Source organism: Periophthalmus magnuspinnatus, chromosome 19, assembly GCF_009829125.3.
Source record: "Periophthalmus magnuspinnatus isolate fPerMag1 chromosome 19, fPerMag1.2.pri, whole genome shotgun sequence".
In the NCBI taxonomy this organism is placed as follows: Eukaryota; Metazoa; Chordata; class Actinopteri; order Gobiiformes; family Gobiidae; genus Periophthalmus; species Periophthalmus magnuspinnatus.
In genome coordinates this window covers 283,579-311,268 of record NC_047144.1, presented here as the reverse complement: position 1 = coordinate 311,268, position 27,690 = coordinate 283,579, and the positions used below count along the sequence as shown (strand labels likewise).

General features: G+C 47.0%; 3 protein-coding genes across 3 annotated transcripts in view; all 3 read right to left on the bottom strand.

Annotated features, from left to right (window-relative positions):
* The window catches only part of qrfprb (pyroglutamylated RFamide peptide receptor b), a 29,328-nt gene extending 25,210 nt beyond the window's left edge, over nucleotides 1-4,118 (bottom strand). Inside the window, exon 1 of the mRNA XM_033984979.1 lies at nucleotides 3,752-4,118. Coding sequence (XP_033840870.1) covers nucleotides 3,752-4,118 — 367 coding nt within the window. The remainder of the gene's footprint in view (nucleotides 1-3,751) is intronic.
* The window catches only part of pald1a (phosphatase domain containing paladin 1a), a 290,101-nt gene that overhangs the window by 45,514 nt on the left and 216,897 nt on the right, over nucleotides 1-27,690 (bottom strand). The gene's annotated exons all lie outside the window — the stretch shown is intronic.
* tbata (thymus, brain and testes associated) lies at nucleotides 8,355-18,983 on the bottom strand. Its single transcript, XM_055229796.1, has 8 exons — nucleotides 18,821-18,983; nucleotides 15,335-15,493; nucleotides 15,181-15,269; nucleotides 12,261-12,363; nucleotides 12,169-12,206; nucleotides 11,344-11,425; nucleotides 9,053-9,277; nucleotides 8,355-8,410 (listed from the first exon to the last, which is right to left on the bottom strand). Exons 1-8 carry the CDS (start codon nucleotides 18,981-18,983, stop codon nucleotides 8,355-8,357), a joined length of 915 nt encoding a protein of 304 aa, XP_055085771.1.

The window sequence follows — 27,690 nt, the reverse complement described above, 5'->3', positions numbered from 1 at the left end:
CCAAACCAGGACTAAACCAGGACTAAACCAGGACCAAACCAGGACTAAACCAGGACTAAACCAGGTCTAAACCAGGACTAATCCATGGGTCACTTTGGATTACACAGATTATTTATTATTTTTATTATTTATTTATGAAAACTGCACTTTCCACTGGTGATAAAGGAGCAGTGTGGAACATTTTGACTTTAAATTCCATAAAAATGAGCCGTGTCTCCAGACACGAGGTAAACACGTTCAAATAAATAAAACTTTTACTGAGAACTTGTCTAACGCTGATTCTTCATCAAACACTGGACATGACGGACACGTTATTTCTGTTATGATCTGGAGTTGTGACGATTATCCAATCAGAACGCAGCATGAGCGTCACATGACTCTCTCAAAGCTGAAATCCAATTGTTTTAAACCTAAAATGTCTCTCTGATCTGATTGGTCACGACCTAAACCCCAGCACCTGTCTGTGGGTCCTGGACACACCTGTGTGTGTCTCTGTGGGTCCTGGACACACCTGTGTGTGTCTCTGTGGGTCCTGGACACACCTGTGTGTGTCTCTGTGGGTCCTGGACACACCTGTGTGTGTCTCTGTGGGTCCTGGACACACCTGTGTGTGTCTGTGGGTCCTGGACACACCTGTGTGTGTCTCTGTGGGTCCTGGACACACCTGTGTGTGTCTCTGTGGGTCCTGGACACACCTGTGTGTGTCTCTGTGGGTCCTGGACACACCTGTGTGTGTCTCTGTGGGTCCTGGACACACCTGTGTGTGTCTCTGTGGGTCCTGGACACACCTGTGTGTGTCTCTATCTGAAGGACAAGGCTCTGGACACAGGTTCCTTAATGAGGCTTTTTTAAACACAGAGTTTATTTTGGACATGATGTGATAATTTTAAACTGGTCAGAACAAAACAGAGCCAGAGTCAGAGAGCCAAAGAGCCAGAGAGCCAAAGAGCCAGAGAGCCAAAGAGCCAGAGAGCCAAAGAGCCAGAGAGCCAGAGAGCCAAAGAGCCAGAGAGCCAAAGAGCCAGAGAGCCAGAGCTAAAGAGCCAAAGAGCCAGAGCTAAAGAGCCAAAGAGCCAGAGAGCCAGAGAGCCAGAGAGCCAGAGCCAAAGAGCCAAAGAGCCAGAGAGCCAGAGAGGAGGAGCCTGGTGGAGTTTAGATCAGTCTGAACTCGGTGGTCACTTTTATTTCAACACATCCACATATCTCTTTGGTCTTCCTCTAGGCCTGTCCCCCTCTGTCCCTCTGTCCCCCTCTGTCCCTCTGTCCCCCTCTGTCCCTCTGTCCCCCTCTGTCCCTCTGTCCCCCTCTGTCCCTCTGTCCTCCTCTGTTAGCCGCACATCAAACAACAGCCCCATAACAAACAAACAAAACAACAGCCCCATAACAAACAAACAAAACAACAGCCCCAAACAAACAAACAAAACAACAGCCCCAAACAAACAAACAAAACAACAGCCCCAAACAAACAAACAAAACAACAGCCCCATAACAAACAAACAAAACAACAGCCCCATAACAAACAAACAAAACAACAGTCCCAAACAAACAAACAAAACAACAGCCCCATAACAAACAAACAAAACAACAGCCCCATAACAAACAAACAAAACAACAGCCCCATAACAAACAAACAAAACAACAGCCCCATAACAAACAAACAAAACAACAGCCCCAAACAAACAAACAAAACAACAGCCCCATAACAAACAAACAAAACAACAGCCCCATAACAAACAAACAAAACAACAGCCCCATAACAAACAAACAAAACAACAGCCCCAAACAAACAAACAAAACAACAGCCCCAAACAAACAAACAAAACAACAGCCCCAAACAAACAAACAAAACAACAGCCCCAAACAAACAAACAAAACAACAGCCCCATAACAAACAAACAAAACAACAGCCCCCCCCTCTGTTATGAACCGTCTGTGATTTAAGTCGATTTTCAGCCAGTGAAGCGGTAAAAAGTATCAAAAATCAGATATGAATCGATACTAAAAATATCAAAAGATATTCATTTGAGCAGATATCGATTCTGCAAAAAAGTCACTATTAACATTAACGAGACAGATTTCATCTTTTCCAAACTGTTTTAGTAAGAAATGAGCGTGTTTGATCTTCATCGCTGCATCAGAATCGGTATCGACTTTTGAATCAACTCCTTCGTATTTAAATCCAGTTTGAAACTTTAGCATCGTGACAATACAAAACCAAAAGTCCTTAGTTTAGCATTAGATATATCCATCTCCATGGAAACCAGCAGGCGATGCATCAATGTGTGTCAACAGGTCAGATCTGTGGAGAGGCAAGCCCACTCATTTGATTTCTAGAAACAAAAACCTGCGATTAGTAAATGCAAGATGGACAACTGGTGCCGTAAAGGCGAGCAATCCAGGCAAAGGAAACAAATCTCCATGGAAACAAGCACAGCTCTACCAGAAAAGTGACACAGTGCACCTTTATCGATATATCAATATTTATCCATCCCAAACCCAAACTCTTGAGCAGATCAGCCCTGACGACACGTGGAGGAGAGACACTGTCCGGCCACAAAAAAGTCACCACCTGGATTTATCTAAGCAAATAGGTCTGAGCCTGTAGGTACGAGTCAGGTCTGTGCTCAAAGAGTGAGGTCAGCTGACACCTGAATATACTGAGTGACCAGGTTATTCCATCGATTGATCATTTTCACACACGTCCACCACAGAGTCCAGACCTTAACCCCAGTGAGAATTTTTGTGCTGAAGCTTTGAGCAGCGTCAGACTCGACCATCATCAATGAAACAGGAGAAACATTAAAGCAACAACTGGATGGAAATAAATCTGTGACGATGAAGAAGAAATCGAAACAATGACACAGAGAAAGTGACGTAATCAAAGATAAAGGAACAAACAAATATCAGAGTGTGACTTTTCTTGGCGGGGCAGTGTGTTTAGTCTTTGTTTCTCGATGTAATATTTCTCCACAGACGTTTAAACTCTAATCTCCAAACCCACAATGGGGAGATGTGCATGTGAGTTTCACCTGTTTAATCTCGGGTTTGGTCCTGTTTTAGTCCTGGTTTAGACCTGGTTTAGTCCTGGTTTAGTCCTGGTTTAGTCCTGGTTTAGTCCTGGTTTAGTCCTGGTTTAGTCCTGGTTTAATCCTGGTTTAGTCCTGGTTTAATCCTGGTTTAGCACAGTTTTAGTCCTGGTTTAGTCCTGGTTTAGTCCTGGTTTAGTCCTGGTTTAATCTCGAGTTTAGCCCAGTTTAGTCCAGTTTTAGCCCAGTTTAAGTCCAGTTTTAGCCCAGTTTAGCCCAGTTTAGTCCAGTTTTAGTCCAGTTTTAGTCCAGTTTTAGCCCAGTTTAGTCCAGTTTTAGTCCAGTTTTAGCCCAGTTTAGCCCAGTTTAGCCCAGTTTAGCCCAGTTATAGCCCAGTTTAGCCCAGTTTAGTCCAGTTTTAGCCCAGTTTCGCCCTGTTCTTACCTCCAAACCACTCTGAGGAGATGTTCATGTTAGTTTCACTTGTCTAATCTCGAGTTTAGCCCAGTTTAAATCCAGTTTCGCCCACTTTCGCCCAGTTTAGTCCAGTTTTAGCCCAGTTTAGTCCAGTTTTAGTCCAGTTTTAGTCCAGTTTTAGCCCAGTTTAGTCCAGTTTTAGTCCAGTTTTAGCCCAGTTTTAGCCCACTTTCGCCCAGTTTAGTCCAGTTATAGCCCAGTTTAGCCCAGTTTAGTCCAGTTTTAGCCCACTTTCGCCCTGTTCTTACCTCCAAACCACTCTGAGGAGATGTTCTGCAGCAGGGTGAAGGGGACGCAGAAGAACGTGATGAGGAGGTCGCTCACGGCCAAGGAGCAGATGAAAATGTCCGTGGCCGTTTGGATCGCGCGCTTCTTTAAAATGATATAAATGACCAAACTGTTCCCCGCGAGCGCGAGGACAAAGATCACTACGTACAGCGCGACGAACGTGGCTTTGGCGCAGTACGGCAGCTCCGGGACGTAAACCAGCGGCTGGATGTTGAACGTGTGGATGAACTCCTCCCGCGTCAAGTTATGAACACGGAGCGTCTTCTGCAGCATCTCAGGAGTGATCCGCGTGGAGCCGTCTGAGGAGCGCGTGGACACGTCCGCCATCGTGTCACGAGCCACGCGCGGAGTGGAGTGAGAGCGGAGTGGAGAGGAGGAGAGGAGGAGGAGAGAGGAGAGGGGAGGAGAGAGGGAGGAGAGAGGGAGAGGAGATGGAGAGAGAGGAACAAAGTGGACTCAGAGCAAAGTGGAGTGAGAGCGGAGTGGAGTGGAGGAGAGGAGGAGGAGAGAGGGAGAGGGGGAGGAGAGAGGGAGAGGAGAGGAGGAGAGGAGGAGGAGAGAGGGAGAGGGGAGGAGAGAGGGAGGAGAGAGAGGAGAGAGACAGGAGCAAAGTGGACTCAGAGCAAAGTGGAGTCAGAGCGGAGTGGAGAGGAGGAGGAGAGAGAGGGAGGAGGAGAGAGGAGAGGAGGAGAGGAGGTGGAGAGAGGGAGGAGAGGGAGGAACAAAGTGGACTCAGAGCAAAGTGGAGTGAGAGCGGAGAGGAGAGGAGGAGGAGAGAGGAGAGGAGGAGAGGAGGAGGAGAGAGGAGAGGGGAGGAGAGAGGGAGGAGAGGGAGGAACAAAGTGGACTCAGAGCAAAGTGGAGTCAGAGCGGAGAGGAGAGGAGGAGGAGGAGAGAGGAGAGGGGAGAGCGGAGAGGAGAGGAGGAGAGGAGGAGGAGAGAGGGAGGAGAGAGAGGGAGGAGAGAGAGGAGAGAGACAGGAGCAAAGTGGAGTGAGAGCGGAGTGGAGAGGAGGAGAGGAGGAGGAGGAGAAAGGGAGAGGGGGAGGACAGAGAGAGAGGAGAGAGGAGGAGAGAGAGGAGCAAAGTGGACTCAGAGCAAAGTGGAGTCAAAGCGGAGTGGAGAGGAGGAGAGGAGGAGGAGAGAGGGAGGAGAGAGAGGGAGGAGAGAGAGGAGAGAGACAGGAGCAAAGTGGAGTGAGAGCAGAGTGGAGAGGAGGAGAGGAGAGAGGGAGAGGGAGGAGGAGGGAGAGCGGAGTGGAGAGGAGGAGAGAGAGGGGGGGAGAGGAGGAGAGGAGGGAGGGAGAGGAGGGAGAGAGAGAGCGGAGAGGAGAGGAGGAGAGGAGGAGGAGAGAGGAGAGGGGGAGGAGAGAGGGAGGAGAGGGAGGAACAAAGTGGACTCAGAGCAAAGTGGAGTCAGAGCGGAGAGGAGAGGAGGAGAGGAGGAGGAGAGAGGGAGGAGAGAGAGGAGAGAGAGAGAGGAGCAAAGTGGAGTCAGAGCAAAGTGGAGAGGAGGAGGAGAGAGGAGAGGAGAGGGAGGAACAAAGTGGACTCAGAGCAAAGTGGAGTGGAGAGGAGGAGAGGAGGAGGAGAGGAGGAGGAGAGGAGGAGGAGAGGAGAGGAAGAGAGAGAGGGAGAGGAGAGAGCGGAGTGGAGAGGAGGAGTGGAGGAGGAGAGAGGAGAGGGGGAGGAGAGAGGGAGGAACAAAGTGGACTCAGAGCAAAGTGGAGTGAGAGCGGAGTGGAGTGGAGGAGAGGAGGAGGAGGAGAAAGGGAGAGGGGAGGAGAGAGGGAGGAGAGAGAGGAGAGAGACAGGAGCAAAGTGGACTCAGAGCAAAGTGGAGTCAGAGCGGAGTGGAGAGGAGGAGGAGAGAGAGGGAGGAGGAGAGAGGAGAGGAGGAGAGGAGGTGGAGAGAGGGAGGAGAGGGAGGAACAAAGTGGACTCAGAGCAAAGTGGAGTGAGAGCGGAGTGGAGTGGAGGAGAGGAGGAGGAGAGAGGGAGAGGGGGAGGAGAGAGGGAGAGGAGAGGAGGAGAGGAGGAGGAGAGAGGGAGAGGGGAGGAGAGAGGGAGGAGAGAGAGGAGAGAGACAGGAGCAAAGTGGAGTCAGAGCGGAGTGGAGAGGAGGAGGAGGAGAAAGGGAGAGGGGGAGGACAGAGAGAGAGGAGAGAGAGAGAGGAGCAAAGTGGACTCAGAGCAAAGTGGAGAGGAGGAGGAGAGAGGAGAGGAGAGGGAGGAACAAAGTGGACTCAGAGCAAAGTGGAGTGGAGAGGAGGAGAGGAGGAGGAGAGGAGGAGGAGAGGAGGAGGAGAGGAGAGGAAGAGAGAGAGGGAGAGGAGAGAGCGGAGTGGAGAGGAGGAGTGGAGGAGGAGAGAGGAGAGGGGGAGGAGAGAGGGAGGAACAAAGTGGACTCAGAGCAAAGTGGAGAGGGGGAGAGAGAGGGAGAGGGAGGAGAGAGAGGAGAGTGAGAGCGGAGTGGAGGAGAGGAGGAGGAGAGAGGAGAGGAGGAGGAGAGAGGAGAGGGGGAGGAGAGAGGGAGGAGAGAGAGGAGCAAAGTGGACTCAGAGCAAAGTGGAGAGGGGGAGAGAGAGGGAGAGGGAGGAGAGAGAGGAGAGTGAGAGCGGAGTGGAGGAGAGGAGGAGGAGAGAGAGGAGCAAAGTGGAGAGGGAAAAGAAGAGGAGGAGGAGAGGAGAGAGAGGAGAGAGAGGAGAGGAGAGAGAGGAGAGGAGAGAGAGGAGCAAAGCAGAGAGGAGCAGAGAGAGAAAGAGGGAGGAGAGAAAGAGATGAGAGAAAGAGAGATGAGAGAGAGAGGAGAAGAGGGAGAGGACAGAGAGGAGAGGGAGAGGAGAGAGAGAGTGAGGATAGAGAGCGAGGAGAGGCAAGAGGGAGGAGGAAAAAAACAGAGGAGAGGGAGAGAGAGACACAAGAGAGAGAAAAGATGGAGAGAGACTGAAGGGGCTGCAGTTTCCTGTTTCCTCAGGTGTCGTCTGATGTTTTTCACATAGTTCATGGTGGAGAATTGCTGCTCACAGACGTCTGAACATCCACAGATTCACATTTATTCACATTTATGTCCATGTCGGGGAAAGTCTCGATAAATGCACGCCGTTTTGGCGAGTACCGGCTTCTGCGCGTGTGACGCTTATTTTGAGCAACGAAAAATAATAAAATATAATTTTATTTTAATTTTACAAGATCACGATAATCTTCCAATTTAGAACTAAAATTAAAAAAAGAAATACCATAAATAAAATACACTTCAATTAAAAACTTGTCCTTTATTCTCCCAAGGAGCCGCATAAAGATGAAGGAGACGTGAGACGTGAGAGGAGACTTCCCTCACCCCGGACACGTCCTCCAGCTCCTCCGGTGGGACCCCAAGGCGTTCCCAGGCCAGAGAGACATAGTCCCTCCAGCGTGTCCTGGGTCTTCCCCGGGGCCTCCTCCCGGTGGGACATGCCCAGAACACCTCCCTAGGGAGGCGTCCAGGAGGCATCCTGAGCAGATGCCCGAGCCACCTCAGCTGGTTCCTCTCAACGTGTAGGAGCAGCGGCTCTACTCCGAGCTCCTCCCGTGTGACCGAGCTCCTCACCCTATCCCTAAGGGTGCGCCCGGCCACTCTGCGGAGGAAGCCCATTTCAGCCGCTTGTATCCGCGATCTTGTCCTTTCGGTCATTACCCAAAGCTCATGACCATAGGTGAGGGTAGGAACGTAGATTGAGGTAAATCGAGAGCTTCGCCTTCCGGCTCAGCTCCTTCTTCACCACAACGGACCGATACAGCGACCGCATCACTGCAGACGCTGAACAAGACCCCGAGATACTTGAACTCCTCCACTTGGGGCAGAGACTCTCCACCCGGAGAGAGAAAACCACCTTTTTCCGGTGGAGAACCATGGCCTCGGATTTGGAGGAGCTGATTCTCATCCCAGACACTTCACACTCGGCTCAAACCGCCCCAGTGCTGCAGGTCCTGGCTCGAAGAAGGCTCAAGAATCTCTTCATGAAGTGGAGCTGAGACGAGGCCTCCTCCTCCACAGACGAGGCCTCCTCCTCCACAGACGAGGCCTCCTCCTCCTCCACAGACGAGGCCTCCTCCTCCACAGACGAGGCCTCCTCCTCCACAGACGAGGCCTCCTCCTCCACAGACAGCTCTGAGTCCTGATTGGCTGCAGGTGCTGGGGTTTAGGTTGTGACCAATCAGATCAGAGAGACATTTTAGGTCTAAAACAATTGGATTTCAGCTTTGAGAGAGTCATGTGACGCTCATGCTGCGTTCTGATTGGATAATCGTCACAACTCCAGATCATAACAGAAATAACGTGTCCGTCATGTCCAGTGTTTGATGAAGAATCAGCGTTAGACAAGTTCTCAGTAAAAGTTTTATTTATTTGAACGTGTTTACCTCGTCATTTTTATCAGACTCTTACAAACTGTCCCTTTAAGTTTGAGAAAAAAACATCTCCATGGAGAGGAAATAAGATTATTATTATTATTATTATTATTATTATTATTATTATTAAAGACAAGAGAAAGACAGAAGGAACAAGTGAACATGACACTTTTTCTCAATGAGTTTTTGTGTCTTCGAGGATCTGAAGAACCTCAGCTTCTCCGATTCGATCTGTGGAAATAAAAAAAGAAAAGTTACAGAAGTGAAAGTATTTAAACGTGACGCTCTGGAGTATTTTGACCCCGTGTGTTTGGGTCTGGAGTATTTTAATGTTTTGTGAAGATAAATGTTTGAACTTTATAATCTCTGGAAACGTCTTTGAACCACTCGACTGAGAAAAGGGAATAATCCACAAGAAGAGAAAGAACCACAGGTTTAGACCTGGTCTAGTCCTGGTCCAGTCCTGGTCTAGTCCTGGTCTAGTCCTGGTTTAGTCCTGGTCTAGTCCTGGTCTAGTCCTGGTCTAGTCCTGGTCTAGTCCTGGTCTCGTCCTGGTCTAGTCCTGGTCTAGTCCTGGTCCGGTCCTGGTCCAGTCCTGGTCTAGTCCTGGTTCAGTCCTGGTCTAGTCCTGGTTCAGTCCTGGTCTAGTCCTGGTCCAGTCCTGGTTTAGTCCTGGTCTAGTCCTGGTCTGACCTGGTTGTTCTGTGGGGCTGGACCTTGTTCTTCTTCTCGGGCTGTGGAGAGACGAGGGTCACACGGGTTTGGATGTGTCTGAAGTTTTGACTTTAGTTTAAGACGTTTTTCTAAATAAAAGCGTCGTGTCATTTTCACACGTCTGGGTCTTGTTTACTTTTTGGTTGCTTGGTAACCAACCAGGAAGTACCAGAATGAAAACCATGTGTTCAAACCTGAGCCCGTGCGGCGGCGGCCTCCATGTTGGATCCACAGTGGGGTTGTACTGTGGAGGGAGGTCAGGGCACAGCCGGAGGTCCGGGTTCTGGAGGTCCGGGTTCTGGAGGTCCGGGTTCTGGAGGTCCGGGTTCTGGAGGTCCGTCCCATCGAGCGCCTGTTTAATCATCCCCATCACCAGATCTTTCTCTGGGGAAGAAAAGTGGGATTTGTTCATCGCAAAACAACAAAGACTCCATGTGTTTTTCAGGTTTGTTTTCTGTTGTTTTTGGACTGATTCATGTTTGAGTTTAATCTTTAATCCACTATTTTCAAGACGTCATTTTGTCCATCTGCTCCCGTTTAAACCTCCAACGAGGCACGCCCCCTGTGACACGCCCCCTGTGACACGCCCCCTGTGACACACCCCCTGTGACACGCCCCCTGTGACACGCCCCCTGTGACACGCCCCCTGTGACACACCCCCTGTGACACGCCCCCTGTGACACGCCCCCTGTGACACGCCCCCTGTGACACGCCCACTGAGACGTCCGCACTTCCTTCTCCAGTTTTATTTTCTTAATCGTTTTTCTAAATCGTCTTAAGCGTCATTTTGGTACAAATGTACAAAAATGTGCTGCTCTAGTGTGATGTGCCTCTGTCCACAGGGGGCGCTACAGCATGAGGCGCTTTGTTGTGACGTTTACGGCGGAGGAGGAGCAGGAGGAGGACACATTAGACCAGAGGAGGAGGAGAAGGAGGACACATTAGACCAGAGGAGCAGGAGGAGGAGGACACATTAGACCAGAGGAGGAGGAGCAGGAGGAGGACACATTAGACCAGAGGAGGAGGAGCAGGAGGAGGAGGAGCAGGAGGAGGACACATTAGACCAGAGGAGGAGGAGCAGGAGGAGGAGGAGCAGGAGGAGGACACATTAGACCAGAGGAGGAGCAGGAGGAGGACACATTAGACCAGAGGAGGAGGAGGAGGAGCAGGAGGAGGACACATTAGACCAGAGGAGGAGCAGGAGGAGGACACATTAGACCAGAGGAGGAGCAGGAGGAGGACACATTAGACCAGAGGAGGAGCAGGAGGAGCAGGAGGAGGACACATTAGACCAGGTGAACTCCTTTATCCTTGAGTGTCTTTGTGTCGTCTGCAGCAGAATGAACAGATCCACTGTTTTCTGTGGAGGACTGTGCTACCGGAGCCTGAAAGGTCAAAAAGGTGAAAAAGAACAAAACAGAACAAAAAAGAACCACAAAAGAACCACAAAAGAACATTCACTGATAATATCTGTACAGTGACGTTTCTATGGAGACGCTGACCCGCGACTGAATGAGTCCGACTCATTTGAACCGTCGCACAACCGTCTGTAAGAAACTGGAAAAGTCACACTGGAGAAAGAAGAAATATAAAGAAAAAAGGAAACAAAATGGAAAAAATAAAAATAAAAATGAAGAAACAAGAACAAATATAAAGAAAAAGTGAAAAAATATAAAAATGAAAAAACAAAGAAAAAAGAAAAAGAAAAAATGAAAAAAATTGAAAAAATAAAAATGAAGAAACAAGAAAAAATATAAAAAAATGAAAAAATAAAAATAATAAAATAAAAAAGCAAGGAAAAAATTATATATATATATATATATATATATATATATATATATATATATATATATATATATATATATATATATATATATATGTGTGTGTGTTGTCACACCAAGACAACAGAACACATGGGCTGTGTCCAAAAGTTCACACATTCCCTACAGGGGGCACTATTTAGGGGTCACACCTTTTTAGTGGTGTCTGAATGTCCATTTGGTGAAAAAGCAGTGCACTCAACCATGTAGTGTGCATCAGTGGTCACTAGAGCGGTCAATATAGACCATGATGCATTGTGAGAGTCATAAAAACCCCAGTGGACAGAGACAGGTCTTCAGCTGGACACGACTGAACGAAGCAGAAGCTCTGGTTTGTCTCACTGTGGATCTGATATGAATAAAACTCTGAAATAAAGTGTCATGGTGTGAAGGTGCTAGCGTTAGCCGCGTTAGCCGCGTTAGCTTCAGCTGTTAAAAGAGCAGAGATGTAAAAACTCAATTCCATTTACCCAGTTTGACATAAACAACCTTTAAACAGTTTTGCCGGCCAGGCGTCTAAGCGTTTCATAATTTGTAGAGGATGTGGTTTCAGTCTTTTTCAAATGAAATGAAAAAGTAAAGATATTTTCTTCTTCTGCTTGTGTCTATCAAAGGGGCTGTGGTTCTGACCTCTTTGTCCGGCTAGAAGAAGCCACTGCTGCACATTGGACAAAGAGTCGGTCTGGAGGATCTGACAGAGCAGCTCCAGCACCTGTGCACACAAACAAAACAGAGCATTAGCATTAGCATTAGCACACGATGCCTCGTCCCCTCCCTCACGCTCCTCTCCTTCTGTTTTCAAAGCTGCTCCTCTTCCTCGGGGCCCTGTGATTCTCTGTGTAAAACTGTTTTGTAGAGACTGACTCGATGGGCCCCCTGCTGGGCTGTTTGTACATCACACGTGCATGTCCCAGGTTCAAAAGTAGAAATATATGTGATGCGTTACACCGAAACACCGGGATTCCACAACTACTGGAGTAAGAAGCACGTTCAGCTGAGGCCTGAGTGAGACGTTTAGTGTCAGAGCGTTTCAGTGTTTTCAAATTGTAAAAAAACAAAAAAACAAAAACAGGTCATTTGAAACAGTTTGGACCAAAATTACTCCTCACTGACCTCATGGATCATAATTTCTCACCAAGATGAGTTTATAAGGACTTTAAGCAACTCTCACAGACCAGGGCGTCACAATAATGCTAACAACAACTACCAGGCTAACAGCGCACTTCCTGATTATCTGACAAAAAAAAAAGCTTTATAGATGCAGACGGCACACAGCGGTTTTATTTTGACCTTGAGAGTTCCTTATGTAATGTCTCTGGGATTTTAATGTTAAAAATCTGATCTCTAACTTGGCTACAAGCAAGTGATGGACCCTCTAAAGAAAAGTCCACAGTGCGGCTTTAAACTGTGAGTGTTTTTCCAGATACTTGGGAGAAGCATTGGGAGCATCAGCACCATGAGTTCCTGGTGTTGGAGCCGGCTGTGAGGGTGGGCTGTCAGCAGGGAGCGGCTGTGGGAGCGGCTGTGGGAGCGACTGTGGGAGCGACTGTGGGAGCGGCTGTGGGAGCGGCTCTGGCTGGATGTGGAAGAGGAGGGTATGAGGCGTCCCGTCTGGGTGGAGTACTGGGTCTGTCTGTGGAGCGGCTCCTCCTCCAAGGGGCATTCCTACAAATACAATAGAGACAGTACCGTGATATAATGTGATGTAATGTGATGTAATGTGATGTACTGTGATATAATGTGATGTACTGTGATGTAATGTGATGTACTGTGATGTAATGTGATGTAATGTGATGTACTGTGATATAATGTGATGTACTGTGATGTAATGTGATGTAATGTGATGTACCGTGATGTAATGTGATGTACTGTGATGTACTGTGATGTACTGTGATGTAACGTGATGTACTGTGATGTACTGTGATGTACTGTGATGTAATGTGATGTAATGTGATGTACTGTGATGTAATGTGATGTAACGTGATGTAATGTGATGTAATGTGATGTAACGTGATGTAATGTGATGTAATGTGATGTAATGTGATGTACCGTGATGTAATGTGATGTAATGTGATGTACCGTGATGTAACGTGATGTAATGTGATGTAATGTGATGTACTGTGATGTAATGTGATGTAACGTGATGTAATGTGATGTAATGTGATGTAACGTGATGTAATGTGATGTACCGTGATGTAATGTGATGTAATGTGATGTACCGTGATGTAACGTGATGTACTGTGATGTACCGTGATGTAATGTGATGTAATGTGATGTACCGTGATGTAACGTGATGTACTGTGATGTACCGTGATGTAATGTGATGTAATGTGATGTACCGTGATGTAACGTGATGTACTGTGATGTAATGTGATGTACTATGATGTACTGTGATGTAACGTGATGTACTGTGATGTAATGTGATGTACTATGATGTACTGTGATGTAATGTGATGTACTATGATGTACTGTGATGTAATGTGATGTACCGTGATGTAACGTGATGTACTGTGATGTAATGTGATGTACTATGATGTACTGTGATGTAATGTGATGTACCGTGATGTAATGTGATGTAATGTGATGTAATGTAATGTACTATGATGTAATGTGATGTACTGTGATGTAATGTGATGTACTGTGATGTAATGTGATATAATATGTTGTACTGTGATGTAATGTGATGCGTTGCTATGGGAGATGAAACCGTAAAGTCTGGTGGAACCTAGAGACTAGTGCTGCCACAATACTAACATTTAAAACTTCATTTCGATACAAAGGAATAGATATAGGAATGTAAAGGTAAATATTTCTAATGTAGGACCAACCCACAGACTGTTTAAAGATGTGACAGAGGGAGTGAGACGTCACCACAGTTTCAACTCCAAATGAAGCTCATCCAGGCTCGAGCAGGTGTAGGAGCGAGTAGGAGCGTTGCAGGTAACACCTCCTCTTGCCTGCGCCGCTGGTTTACCAGGGAACGGGTGCTTAGCAACACTGTCAATCAAACCTGTTGCTAACGCTAGCAGGAGCGACCTCGGAGAAAGAAGGACCTGATTTGTCTGTTATTAATGTTCAGATCTTGATTTACAGACACAATAGTGAAATAAAAACCCCAGGATCATGTAGAGGGTTAATACGAACATTTAAAACCAGAATGAGTCTGAAGAGACAGAGACAGAGAGAGGAGACAGTTTTTACACAGAAACTGAATTGTAGCCAGAGTCGATGGTGCAGGAAGTGCGACATGATCACTTCCTGTTTGGAGGCTAGCAGGTTAGCTATCCATTTATATGTACAGTCTATACTAGTAGGTGAACTTGTCCATTTATATGATCAGTCTGTAGACTAGACGCAGACGAGCTCATAAATGTGGTCGTCATGTTCAAACGCCAAACTGCAGAGGTCCTCACACCACAGTTTGGGAAACCCTCATATTTAAACCAGAAAAGCAAATGACCTTTTTATGTCGATAATGAGTCTGGAGTTATGTGAATGTGAACTAATCAACGACTGACCCACTCAACGCTCTGTCTCAATGATGAACTTTAGAAACCACGAAACGCAGGAGGGTCACAATATTTCAGTTAGAACAGGCCAATTCAAATGGTAAATGTTTAAAATGTGTATTAAATCTAGCAAGTTACTGGTTCTATAGGTTTAAATGTCCAGCCTCAAACAGACAAATCTTATTGTTTTGTTTGAGATAAAACAATTTTTTTTTCAAACATCAATCCATTAAAGATTCCAGTCAAATGATTTAGATGTAAAGAGTAAATCAATGTGACATTTCAAAGTACATCACATTGTGCAAATCATTCTTTTTGTGTCTTTCTCCCATTTTCTTACGCTGTCCCTCATCAAAAACACATCTGGAGACGTTTCACATGTCGTCCATGCATGTTTGAGTAATCTAGTGATCTCTCCTGGACTCTATTCAAACCCTCCTTACAGTTAGCTGTATGAGTCTGTACGAGGCTCCGCCCACAAGTGTGTGTGTCCTCAGTGTCTGCTGTCTTCTGTGTGTCCTCTGCAGTTTCAAGTACGAAGAGACATCACACAAGACTGACCTGTTACACCAATCAATCTGTTCCTTAATCCTCCAGACTCCGCCCCTCTTCACTCTCCCCTTTCATACTCCAGACTCCGCCCCTCTTCACTCTCCCCTTTAGTCCTCCAGACTCCGCCCCTCTTCACTCTCCCCTTTAGTCCTCCAGACTCCGCCCCTCTTCACTCTCCCCTTTAGTCCTCCAGACTCCGCCCCTCTTCACTCTCCACACTCCGCCCCTCTTCACTCTCCAGACTCCGCCCCTCTTCACACTCATGGCCTAAGTAGGATCTTTTTCATTATTAACTGCAGCTGATGTCATTCTCTGGGGTGTGATGCTAACTGGAGGCACTACTCTGTCTGAGGGCGGCGTTTGGCCCCTGGGCCGTAGTTTGGACTCGTTAGTTAAATAATCTTACCTCTTTCTTGTCCTTTTGGGGCTGGGACGTCAGTGAAATCCGTGTCGTTAGCTCTTTTAGCTCCTCCCTCCACCTCTCCGACAGAAAACCTGCAGAAATAGACATAACTCCACCGTTTTCAATCCACGTTTATGTTTTTTATATAGAAACTCACTTGTTCTGCTTTTATTTGCGTTTGTTCCGAGCAGACTGTGAGACAAAGGCAGGTCTGGAGCTCGTCTGAAGATGTTTGCTTTGAGAAGAGGATGAGGGAACAAAGGTGAAGAGCCAAACCAATCATCTCTGACAGAGCACACAGGGCGACCGTTCAGACCTGAAGGAGCAACAGAGGATCACTTTAACCTTGAACATCACAGGACCACTTTAAACCTGAGGAAACATCACAGGACCACCTTAAACCTGAAGAAACATCACAGGACCACTTTAAACCTGAAGAAAAACATCACAGGACCACCTTAAACCTGAAGAAACATCACAGGACCACTTTAAACCTGAGGAAACATCACAGGACCACTTTAAAACTGAAGAAACATCATGGGACCACCTTAAACCTGAAGAAACATCACAGGACCACCTTACACCTGAAGAAAAACATCACAGGACCACCTTAAACCTGAAGAAAAACATCACAGGACCACCTTAAACCTGAAGAAACATCACAGGACCACTTTAAATCTGAAGAAACATCACAGGACCACTTTAAACCTGAAGAAAAACATCACAGGACCACTTTAAACCTGAAGAAAAACATCACAGGACCACTTTAAACCTGAGGAAACATCACAGGACCACTTTAAACCTGAAGAAACATCACAGGACCACTTTAAACCTGAAGAAAAACTTCACAGGACCACTTTAAACCTGAAGAAAAACATCACAGGACCACCTTAAACCTGAAGAAACATCACAGGACCACCTTAAACCTGAAGAAAAACATCACAGGACCACTTTAAACCTGAGGAAACATCACAGGACCACTTTAAACCTGAAGAAAAACATCACAGGACCACTTTAAACCTGAGGAAACATCACAGGACCACTTTAAACCTGAAGAAAAACATCACAGGACCACTTTAAACCTGAAGAAACATCACAGGACCACTTTAAACCTGAAGAAACATCACAGGACCACTTTAAACCACCTGCTCGTTTCCATGGGAACTTCTGGCTTTGCCTGAAATGTTCCTCTTTATGGCATTAAAAACAACTTCATGGAAAATAGTCATAGTGACACCACCAGGCCAAATTACAAATCAGATCTTTGAAGAAGCAAGCGCCTGTTTTTTAAACTTTAACAGAATAAATGTCCCAGTTTAGTCATGATTTAGTCCCGTTTTAGTCCTAGTTTAGTCCTGGTTTAGTCCCGTTTTAGTCCTGGTTTAGTCCTGGTTTAGACCTAGTTCAGTCCTGGTTTGGACTTATTTTAGTCCTGGTTTAGTCCTTGGTTAGTCCTGGGTTAGTCCTGGTTTAGTCCTGTTTTAGTCCTGGTTTAGTCCTTGGTTAGTCCTGGTTTAGTCCTTGGTTAGTCCCGGTTTAGACCCGGTTTAGTCCCGGTTCAGTCCTGGTTTAGTCCTGGTTTGGACTTATTTTAGTCCTGGTTTAGTCCTGGTTTAGTCCTGGTTTAGTCCTTGGTTAGTCCTGGGTTAGTCCTGGTTTAGTCCCGTTTTAGTCCTGGTTTAGTCCTTGGTTAGTCCTGGTTTAGTCCTTGGTTAGTCCTGGTTTAGTCCTGGTTTAGTCCTTGGTTAGTCCTGGTTTAGTCCTGGTTTAGTCCCGGTTTAGTCCTGGGTTAGTCCTGGGTTAGTCCTGTTTTAGTCCTGGTTTAGTCCTGGTTTAGTCCTGGTTTAGTCCTGGGTTAGTCCTGGGTTAGTCCTGTTTTAGTCCTGGTTTAGTCCCGGTTTAGACCTGGTTTAGTCCCGGTTTAGTCCTGGTTTAGTCCTGGGTTAGTCCCGGTTTAGTCCTGGTTTAGTCCTGGTTTAGTCCCGGTTTAGACCCGGTTTAGTCCTGGTTTAGTCCCGGTTTAGTCCTGGTTTAGTCCTGGTTTAGTCCTGTTTTAGTCCTGGTTTAGTCCTGGTTTAGTCCTGGTTTAGTCCTGTTTTAGTCCTGGTTTAGTCCTGGTTTAGTCCTGGTTTAGTCCTGGTTTAGTCCTGGTTTAGTCCCGGTTTAGACCCGGTTTAGTCCTGGTTTAGTCCCGGTTTAGACCCGGTTTAGTCCTGGTTTAGTCCTGGTTTAGTCCTGGTTTAGTCCTGGTTTAGTCGTATTAACCCTCTACATGATCCTGGGGTTTTTATTTCTCTTTTGTTTTTAATAACTGACCAATCAGGTCCTTCTTTACTCGACTTGGCTCCTGTCAGACTGTTAAAGGTAACGCCCCTTCCTGCCTCGCTCCTGATTGGCTCTTTCGTTGCTATGACACTCACATTAGTCGATGTTTAGAGCCCCAAACCCAATTGTGTCCCATGTGTTTGAGTTAATTTTGTCCAGCCTCAGGACAGACGGGGTCAACAGGTCAAATTAAGTCCACTGGGCGCTGTCTGCATCTAATAAAGACATTTGTTTTCCAAAAAGCAGAAAGTGCACTGTTAGCATGCTGATTTTTGCTACTGCTCGCCTCCTTCACATGTGACTGAGATGTGTGAGATTTATATGATTATTTCCATCTTCTGTGTCACTTTTCTTGTACTTCAGGTTTCAAACTGATGTGTGAAATCTGCACTTGGACGGTTTGGTTATGAAAACTGGATTTATTGATTTGAGCTTCCTGCTTACGCCGCCATTTTGAGGACTTTTCACTCTTACATAGATAATTGCTTTCCCTACACAAACAAAAACGCAGGGAACACATTATTCTGACACTTTATTGTACAAAATCGTTGCATAAACTGGACCATCACTGGCCTTTGTTGACGTGACGGTTGCTAGGTAACAGTGACCTGGACTTATGTCACATGCGCCGCCGTGTCCGCCCGCCTGCGCCTGAGCCTCCGACGCTTCAACACGACTTCATCTTAAACGTCTCGCTCTAAAGTTTATCCCTCATGTTCCAAACACATTCCCCACATTTTAAGGATTCACCACGATGAGTTTATAAGCCTCATTTTCTCCACTTTCAGAGGCCAACAACAACCAGCATGCTAACAGCGCACTTCCTGGTTCCCGGTGGATAAAACTCTTTAATTAGAAGAACACGGCACTGAACAGAATAAACGGACATGGCTAACGTGCTAGCATAGACTGTATATATAAATGGACAGAGCTAACGTGCTAGCATAGACTGTATATATAAGTGCATATAGCTAACGTGCTAGCAGAGACTGTATATATAAGTGCATATAGCTAACGTGCTAGCAGAGACTGTATATATAAGTGCATATAGCTAATGTGCTAGCATAGACTATATATAAGTGCATATAGCTAACATGCTAGCATAGATAGCTATTCATGCTAGTTTCATTAATCGTTTGTAAACGTATTTGTCTCTGAGCCAAACACACAGTTTAAATGTGACATGTTAAAATCAGGGCATGTTCCTCATTCTCTAGTTCAGTTGTTGTAATTCCCTCTGCTGCCTGTAGATGGTGAGTTTTTTTAATTTAGGTGTTATTTGATTTTCCGTTTAAAGGTGATGAGCCGGGAGCCGTACCCTGGATGTGCCTGACTCGACTGGGATGAGGGTTGTGTCGGGAGAAGAAGGAGTGATGACTCAAAGAACCGAAGCGTGCGCTGCTCCGTGACATCAGCCGGGGCAGATCCACGCTGGACGCCGCAGTGCTCCCCCTAGTGTCCGGGCTGTGGGACGACGCCATGTCAAAAATGTGAAAATGAGAAGAGCTGCAAACAAAAAAACAAACAAACAAGATTTACTCACAAGTCTGATCAAAACAGGACTTTAAAGAGGAGGTGTCACTTTCTCCCGTGTTCTGACGTCATGAGACACACGTCTGAAGAGTGTTTGAGTCATCTAGAGATCTCTCCACGGCTCTATTCAAAACCTCCTCACAGTTAGCAGGACGAGCTTGTACGAGGCTCCGCCCACAAGCCTACATCACCCATGTACGAGGCTCCGCCCACAAGCCTACACCACCCATGCTCCACACAACAATCCTCCATAAATAAACAAAAACATGACACAAACTGTGCACTATGACGCGACAAACCTGGTGTGATGTGCAGGAGTTTCATTAGTGCTCTGAAGGGGGAGGGGCTTAGCACAGAGAGCAAAGAGAGAAGAGACTCAGAGCGACAGTGAAACTTATAAAACATGTTAATACAGAGCTGTGGAGTTTATACTTTTACTTGTTCTTGAGTAATACTTATTTTATGTAACAGTACTCTTACTCGAGTACTAGACTGCACAGAGTAACAGTACTCTTACTCGAGTACTAGACTGCACAGAGTAACAGTACTCTTACTCGAGTACTAGACTGCACAGAGTAACAGTACTATTACTCGAGTACTAGACTGCACAGAGTAACAGTACTATTACTCGAGTACTAGACTGCACAGAGTAACAGTACTATTACTCGAGTAAAAGTAGTGTTCACTGTGAGTTTTAAGTATCTTTATGTAACAAAATGAAATGATTTGAACTTTTGTTTTTGTGTCACTTTCTTCAGATCAAATTTTATCTTTAATCTAACGGCTGAAAATAGTAAAGTACTGTACTCGAGTACACATGTGAGGTATCTGTACTTCAGTACATTTTACAGAGTGTGTACTTTTTACTTTTACTTGAGTAAACGCACCGCCTGCCCTGAGGCTGAGACGCCAAAACCGACAGAAATAAACAAAACTCCAGATATAAAATACACTTTTACCTTAAAGTCCCAGGAGTCCACTCCGCTGCTCCACAGACCTGACGTCTTCATAAAGTCTCTGTTTTTGTCAGTTGCCTGGCGACTTCACAATAGACCGTAGACTCTGTACAGCGTCCTCCCCCTCACGAGGGACACTGAAATCTGAGCTTTGTTTAACACAATCTGACCTGAACTGAGCCGGACTAGGTCAGCTGATCCGAGGTGTTAAACACCACCCTCACCAACAGCAACTGTGGAGGTGGAGCAAGACGTCCCCACAGAGTCAAGACTGTGACGTCCCCACAGAGTCAAGACTGTGACGTCCCCACAGAGTCAAGACTGTGACGTCCCCACAGAGTCAAGACTGTGACGTCCCCACAGAGTCAAGACTGTGACTGTGACGTCCCCACAGAGTCAAGACTGTGACGTCCCCACAGAGTCAAGACTGTGACTGTGACGTCCCCAGAGTCAAGACTGTGACGTCCCCACAGAGTCAAGACTGTGACTGTGACGTCCCCACAGAGTCAAGACTGTGACGTCCCCACAGAGTCAAGACTGTGACGTCCCCGCAGAGTCAAGACTGTGACGTCCCCACAGAGTCAAGACTGTGACTGTGACGTCCCCACAGGGTCAAGACTGTGACGTCCCCGCAGAGTCAAGACTGTGACTGTGACGTCCCCAGAGTCAAGACTGTGACGTCCCCACAGAGTCAAGACTGTGACTGTGACGTCCCCACAGAGTCAAGACTGTGACGTCCCCACAGAGTCAAGACTGTGACGTCCCCGCAGAGTCAAGACTGTGACGTCCCCACAGAGTCAAGACTGTGACTGTGACGTCCCCAGAGTCAAGACTGTGACGTCCCCACAGAGTCAAGACTGTGACTGTGACGTCCCCACAGAGTCAAGACTGTGACGTCCCCACAGAGTCAAGACTGTGACGTCCCCGCAGAGTCAAGACTGTGACGTCCCCACAGAGTCAAGACTGTGACTGTGACGTCCCCACAGGGTCAAGACTGTGACGTCCCCGCAGAGTCAAGACTGTGACTGTGACGTCCCCAGAGTCAAGACTGTGACGTCCCCACAGAGTCAAGACTGTGACTGTGACGTCCCCACATAGTCAAGACTGTGACGTCCCCACAGAGTCAAGACTGTGACGTCCCCGCAGAGTCAAGACTGTGACGTCCCCACAGAGTCAAGACTGTGACTGTGACGTCCCCACAGGGTCAAGACTGTGACGTCCCCACAGAGTCAAGACTGTGACGTCCCCACAGAGTCAAGACTGTGACGTCCCCACAGAGTCAAGACTGTGACTGTGACGTCCCCACAGAGTCAAGACTGTGACGTCCCCACAGAGTCAAGACTGTGACTGTGACGTCTCCACAGAGTCAAGACTGTGACGTCCCCACAGAGTCAAGACTGTGACGTCCCCGCAGAGTCAAGACTGTGACGTCCCCGCAGAGTCAAGACTGTGACGTCCCCACAGAGTCAAGACTGTGACTGTGACGTCCCCACAGAGTCAAGACTGTGACGTCCCCGCAGAGTCAAGACTGTGACGTCCCCGCAGAGTCAAGACTGTGACGTCCCCACAGAGTCAAGACTGTGACGTCCCCACAGAGTCAAGACTGTGACGTCCCCGCAGAGTCAAGACTGTGACGTCCCCGCAGAGTCAAGACTGTGATGTCCCCACAGAGTCAAGACTGTGACGTCCCCGCAGAGTCAAGAGAGTGACGTCCCCGCAGAGTCAAGACTGTGACGTCCCCGCAGAGTCAAGACTGTGACGTCCCCACAGAGTCAAGACTGTGACGTCCCCGCAGAGTTCAGCTCCACTGTGTCGTCCCCACAGAGTCAAGACTGTGATGTCCCCGCAGAGTTCAGCTCCAGACTGTGACGTCCCCACAGAGTCAAGAGTGTGACGTCCCCACGGAGTCAAGACTGTGACGTCCCCGCAGAGTCAAGACTGTGACGTCCTCGCAGAATCAAGACTGTGACGTCCCCGCAGAGTCAAGACTGTGACGTCCCCGCAAAGTCAAGACTGTGACGTCCCCACAGAGTCAAGACTGTGACGTCCCCACAGAGTTCAGCAGGTTTGAACAGGTTTGAGGTAAACGGCCTGTGGGTCAGCGATCGTCCTGTGGGTCAGCGATCGTCCTGTGGGTCAGCGATCGTCCTGTGAATCCTCTGAATGAAGCAGACGAGTCCACGGCTCATGAATCATCAGAGGCTTTTTTCATTTCTGCTTGACGTTTTTAATGAAATGTTATCACTGAATCGGACTGAGGGTGTGATGATGGACAGATCTCATCCTCACCTGCAGACGGGTCACCGGGTGCAGCACTGGTGGGTTTATCCAGTGGCTCCTGAACGGGTCAAATGCATTTAAAGGCCCAGTATCACACAAAATGAACTCTGAGCTTTGATCCATGTTCTAAAGCCACAGACCTGGACTTGTGTTTTGTTTCATTCACATGTTTGAGTCACTTTATTATTCGTCTGTAACATCTACAAAGATCAAAATGTGACGTTCCACCTTGTGATGTCATCAAGTGGTAGTTTTGAAGTCAACAGCTCCTTTTAGCTTTAGTTCAGTCGAGATAAGAGACAACTCCAGGACTGGTCCTGGTCCTGGTCTTCGTCCTGGTCCTGGTCTTCGTCCTGGTCTTAGTCCTGATCCTGGTCCTGGTCCTGGTCTTGGTCCTGATCCTGGTCTTGGTCCTGGTCCTGGTCTTAGTCCTGGTCCTGGTCTTAGTCCTGGTCCTGGTCCTGGTCCTGATCCTGGTCTTGGTCCTGGTCCTGGTCTTAGTCCTGGTCCTGGTCTTCGTCTTGGTCCTGGTCCTGGTCTTAGTCCTGGTCCTGGTCTTAGTCCTGGTCCTGGTCCTGGTCTTGGTCCTGGTCTTAGTCCTGGTCTTGGTCCTGGTCCTGGTCCTGGTCCTGTCTCTCTGACAGGTGGACTTCACTTTGACGTCATTCATCCTTCACACAAGGACCTGCTCAAGGCAAAGAGAGAGAACGAGAGAAAAGAGGGAGAGAAAAGAGGGAGTGACAGAGAGAAAGAAAAGAGAGAGAGAATGAGAAAAAAGAGTGAGAGAGGAAGTGATGGGAGGAAGGACAAATGAAAGAGAGGGAGTGAGAGACAGAAAGAAGAGAGAGAGGAAGTGAAGGAAGGAGCAGTGAATGACAGAAAGAGACAGAAAAAAAGACGAGAGAGAGCGAGAGAAACAAGGAGAGAAACAGAGAGAGAGAGGAGGAGGAGGAGGAGGAGGAGGAGTGTGAGAGCGGACTGGCACAAGACAGGACACAACGTCAAAGAACAATCTGGAACAAGTCACAGAACTAAACCAGGACTAAACCAGGACTAAATCAGGACTGAACCAGGACTGAACCAGGACTAAACCAGGACTAAACCAGGACTAAATCAGGTCTAAACCAGGACTGAACCAGGACTTGACCTCACTGCTGCAGAAGGTTCTAGATTCTTTGGGGCGGTTCTGTTTTTATCTCAGGAATTTGACTTTGATAAAACGTGAGAAAAATGAACGAAAAGTAAATAAAATATTTGACTGAGTGAAATATGTGTGTGTGTCTGTGTGTGTGTCTGTGTGTGTGTCTGTGTGTGTGTAGGGGTGTGTGGGGGTGTTTGTGTGTGTATGTATACACCCCCCCCCCCCCTACACCTCCCCCACACACCCCTACACACACACAGACACACACACACACACAGTGAACAGCTGCAGACGAGGAACTTTTCAAAACGACTTTAGACGAGTAAATATTTGACATTTTTGTGGCATTTTTCTGATTTGAAAGTTTTTCCTCAAAAGAAGAAAATGAGAAACTGAACACAACTGAACACATCTGAACACATCTGAACACAACTGAACACAACTGAACACATCTGCACACAACTGAACACATCTGAACACATCTGAACACAACTGAACACAACTGAACACATCTGAACACATCTGAACACAACTGAACACATCTGAACACAACTGAACACAACTGAACACAACTGAACACATCTGCACACAACTGAACACATCTGAACACAACTGAACACAACTGCACACAACTGAACACAACTGAACACATCTGAACACAACTGAACACAACTGCACACAACTGAACACATCTGAACACAACTGAACACAACTGCACACAACTGAACACATCTGAACACATCTGAACACATCTGAACACAACTGAACACAACTGAACACAACTGAACACAACTGAACACATCTGAACACAACTGAACACAACTGAACACATCTGAACACAACTGAACACAACTGAACACAACTGAACACATCTGAACACATCTGCACACAACTGAACACAACTGAACACAACTGAACACATCTGCACACAACTGAACACAACTGAACACATCTGCACACAACTGAACACAACTGAACACATCTAAACACATCTGCACACAACTGAACACAACTGAACACAACTGAACACATCTGCACACAACTGAACACAACTGCACACAACTGAACACATCTGAACACATCTGAACACAACTGAACACATCTGAACACATCTGAACACATCTGAACACAACTGAACACATCTGAACACATCTGAACACAACTGAACACATCTGAACACATCTGAACACAACTGAACACAACTGAACACAACTGAACACATCTGAACACATCTGAACACAACTGAACACATCTGAACACATCTGAACACAACTGAACACAACTGAACACATCTGAACACAACTGAACACAACTGAACACAACTGAACACATCTGAACACAACTGAACACATCTGAACACAACTGAACACAACTGAACACAACTGAACACATCTGAACACAACTGAACACAACTGAACACATCTGAACACAACTGAACACATCTGAACACAACTGAACACAACTGAACACAACTGAACACATCTGAACACAACTGAACACAACTGAACACAACTGAACACATCTGAACACAACTGAACACAACTGAACACATGGTTCCTCTGCTGTAGAACGTCTGGTTCCTCTGCCTCCTCTAATTCTGTTCCGTCATCGAAAACCTGGTGTGATGTGCAGGAGTTTCATTCGTGCGATGCAGCTGATTGTGATAGTGCTCTGAAGGGGGAGGGGCTTAGCAAAGGGAGGCGGGACAAAAATGAAAGTGAAGCTTATAAAACATGTAAATAAGTTGTTTTTTGGGCGAATATGGCATTTTCAAAACCATAAAAGTAAAAACAGAGCGACTGAGTTCAAAAATGTGCTTTTACCTTTTACATCACGAACACAAGATCATCAACCGTGACAAGAACGTGCGCACAAGTCACATGATATGATACACGTTTCACTTCCAGAGGTGAGGCCGCTTGTCGCCGTGGTAACAGCCGTGTGTTCTGCAGTTTGAACACGCTTGTTTAATGTTTACTCCTGTACTGTCCTTGGTTAAAACTGACAACAAGGCTATATGTGAATGAGATAAAGCTGCACTGTGTAACTTTCAGAAACAGACCTGGAGTTGTGTTTTGTTTCATTCACACATGTTTGACTCACACTTTATTATTATTATTATGACTCAAAACGCTCTGTTCCACCTCGTGATGTCAGCAGCAGTTACAGATATCTCCTTTAAATATACAGTGAAGTAAAAGTAAAAAGTATCAGTGGTAAAATGTACTTAAGTATAATATTTAGGTATTTCAACTGCCAACCTTCAGCTCAGAGGACACACGCTCTACAGACTGAGTGTTAAAGTGCGCACATGTCCCTCTGGGTTTGCCGTAGTTCCATAATCGTCTCCGTCCCGGCCTCTCGTCTAAAATGACACTGAATCACTCTTTTGATGGTGACGCCACAAACCATGAAAGTTTCCACAGTGTGTAATGAATGAACAGCTCGTCAGACGCATCGGACGGGGAACAAGCTGGAACACGCTATGAGCCAGTCGCACGTTAACTCGTCATGTGTGAACGCGACGTCGATGGAGTTAGCGACGTCCATGGAGTTAGCGACGTCGATGGAGCTAGCGACGTCCATGGAGCTAGCGACGTCCATGGATTTAGCGACGTGGATGGAGTTAGCGACGTCGATGGAGCTAGCGACGTCGATGGAGCTAGCGACGTCCATGGATTTAGCGACGTCCATGGAGTTAGCGACGTCCATGGAGTTAGCGACGTCCATGGAGCTAGCGACGTCCATGGAGTTAGCGACGTCCATGGAGTTAGCGACGTCCATGGAGCTAGCGACGTCCATGGAGTTAGCGACGTCGATGGAGTTAGCGACGTCCATGGAGTTAGCGACGTCCATGGAGCTAGCGACGTCCATGGAGTTAGCGACGTCGATGGAGCTAGAGACGTGGATGGAGCTAGCGACGTCGATGGAGTTAGCGACGTCCATGGAGCTAGCGACGTCCATGGAGCTAGCGACGTCCATGGATTTAGCGACGTCCATGGAGTTAGCGACATCGACATGAGCAGCTGTCGTTTCGTCCTTTTCCCTTTTTTTTTTTGGCTAAAGTGACTTCAAATATATTTAACTAAAAGTGTGTTCTGTGTACTGTGTTAAAGACAAACACTAAAGCTGCACTGTGTAACTTTACGGTGGGGTGTCTGATACCAGATGTTACTGCTTTGCCTGTAATGTCCCACAGTATGGCATTAAACTTATCTTTCATACATTTATTCAATTGCAGATGTTTTTTTCTGTCAAAATAAAAAACACTTTGAAAAACATTCTTACCGTGGGTCGGCTCGCCTCTGCACAGATCTGACCTATAACCTTCTGCTTTGGTGGTGCTTTCTGCTCGTCTCTGTGGAGATAGATGAGTTTAATGCCATAGTGCGGAGCATACCAGGCAAAGCGATAACATTTCCATGGAGACATCTGGTTGTTCCAAAGTTCCTCCTCACTGACCTCATGCATCAGAACATCATAATCACTCACCATGATGAGTTTATAAGTGCTTTTCACAACTTTCAGAAATCTGTGAAACCAGGTCTTTTTCCATGATGCTGAATCCAACAGCTAGCATGTTAACCACGCACTTCCAGATTCTTGGACAATTAAACACTTGATATTTACAGTAGGTGCAGACACAGTAGGTTCATACAACAAATCTGTACTGGGCGAGACAAGGGGGGAAAAATCAGGTACAGGTCCTTTAAAATCCATATCAGTCTCTCTCAACTCAAGTCGTCAAGAAGCTCCTCACGCTCCAGAAGGTCCAGACTCTCCAGAAGCTCCTGACGCTCCAGAAGCTCCTGACGCTCCAGAAGGTCCAGACGCTCCAGAAGCTCCTGACGCTCCAGAAGCTCCTGACGCTCCAGAAGGTCCAGACGCTCCAGAAGCTCCTCACGCTCCAGAAGGTCCTGACGCTCCAGAAGGTCCAGACGCTCCAGAAGCTCCTGACGCTCCAGAAGGTCCTGACGCTCCAGAAGGTCCAGACGCTCCAGAAGGCCCTGACGCTCCAGAAGGTCCAGACGCTCCAGACCATAGGTGTAAAACTCAATTTCACCGAGGGCCACATCAGCAAAATGGTTTCTCTCAAATTTGCTAAGATATAAAATATGTCTGTGTAACTGCATAACTCTGACATTTTAAGACAGTTGTACATTGAAGAAGGTCTGGACAATCCAAAAGGTCCAGACTCTTCAGAAGGTCCAGATGCTCCAGACAGTCTAGAAGGTACAGACAATCCAGAAGGTCCAGACAATCCAGAAGGTCCAGACA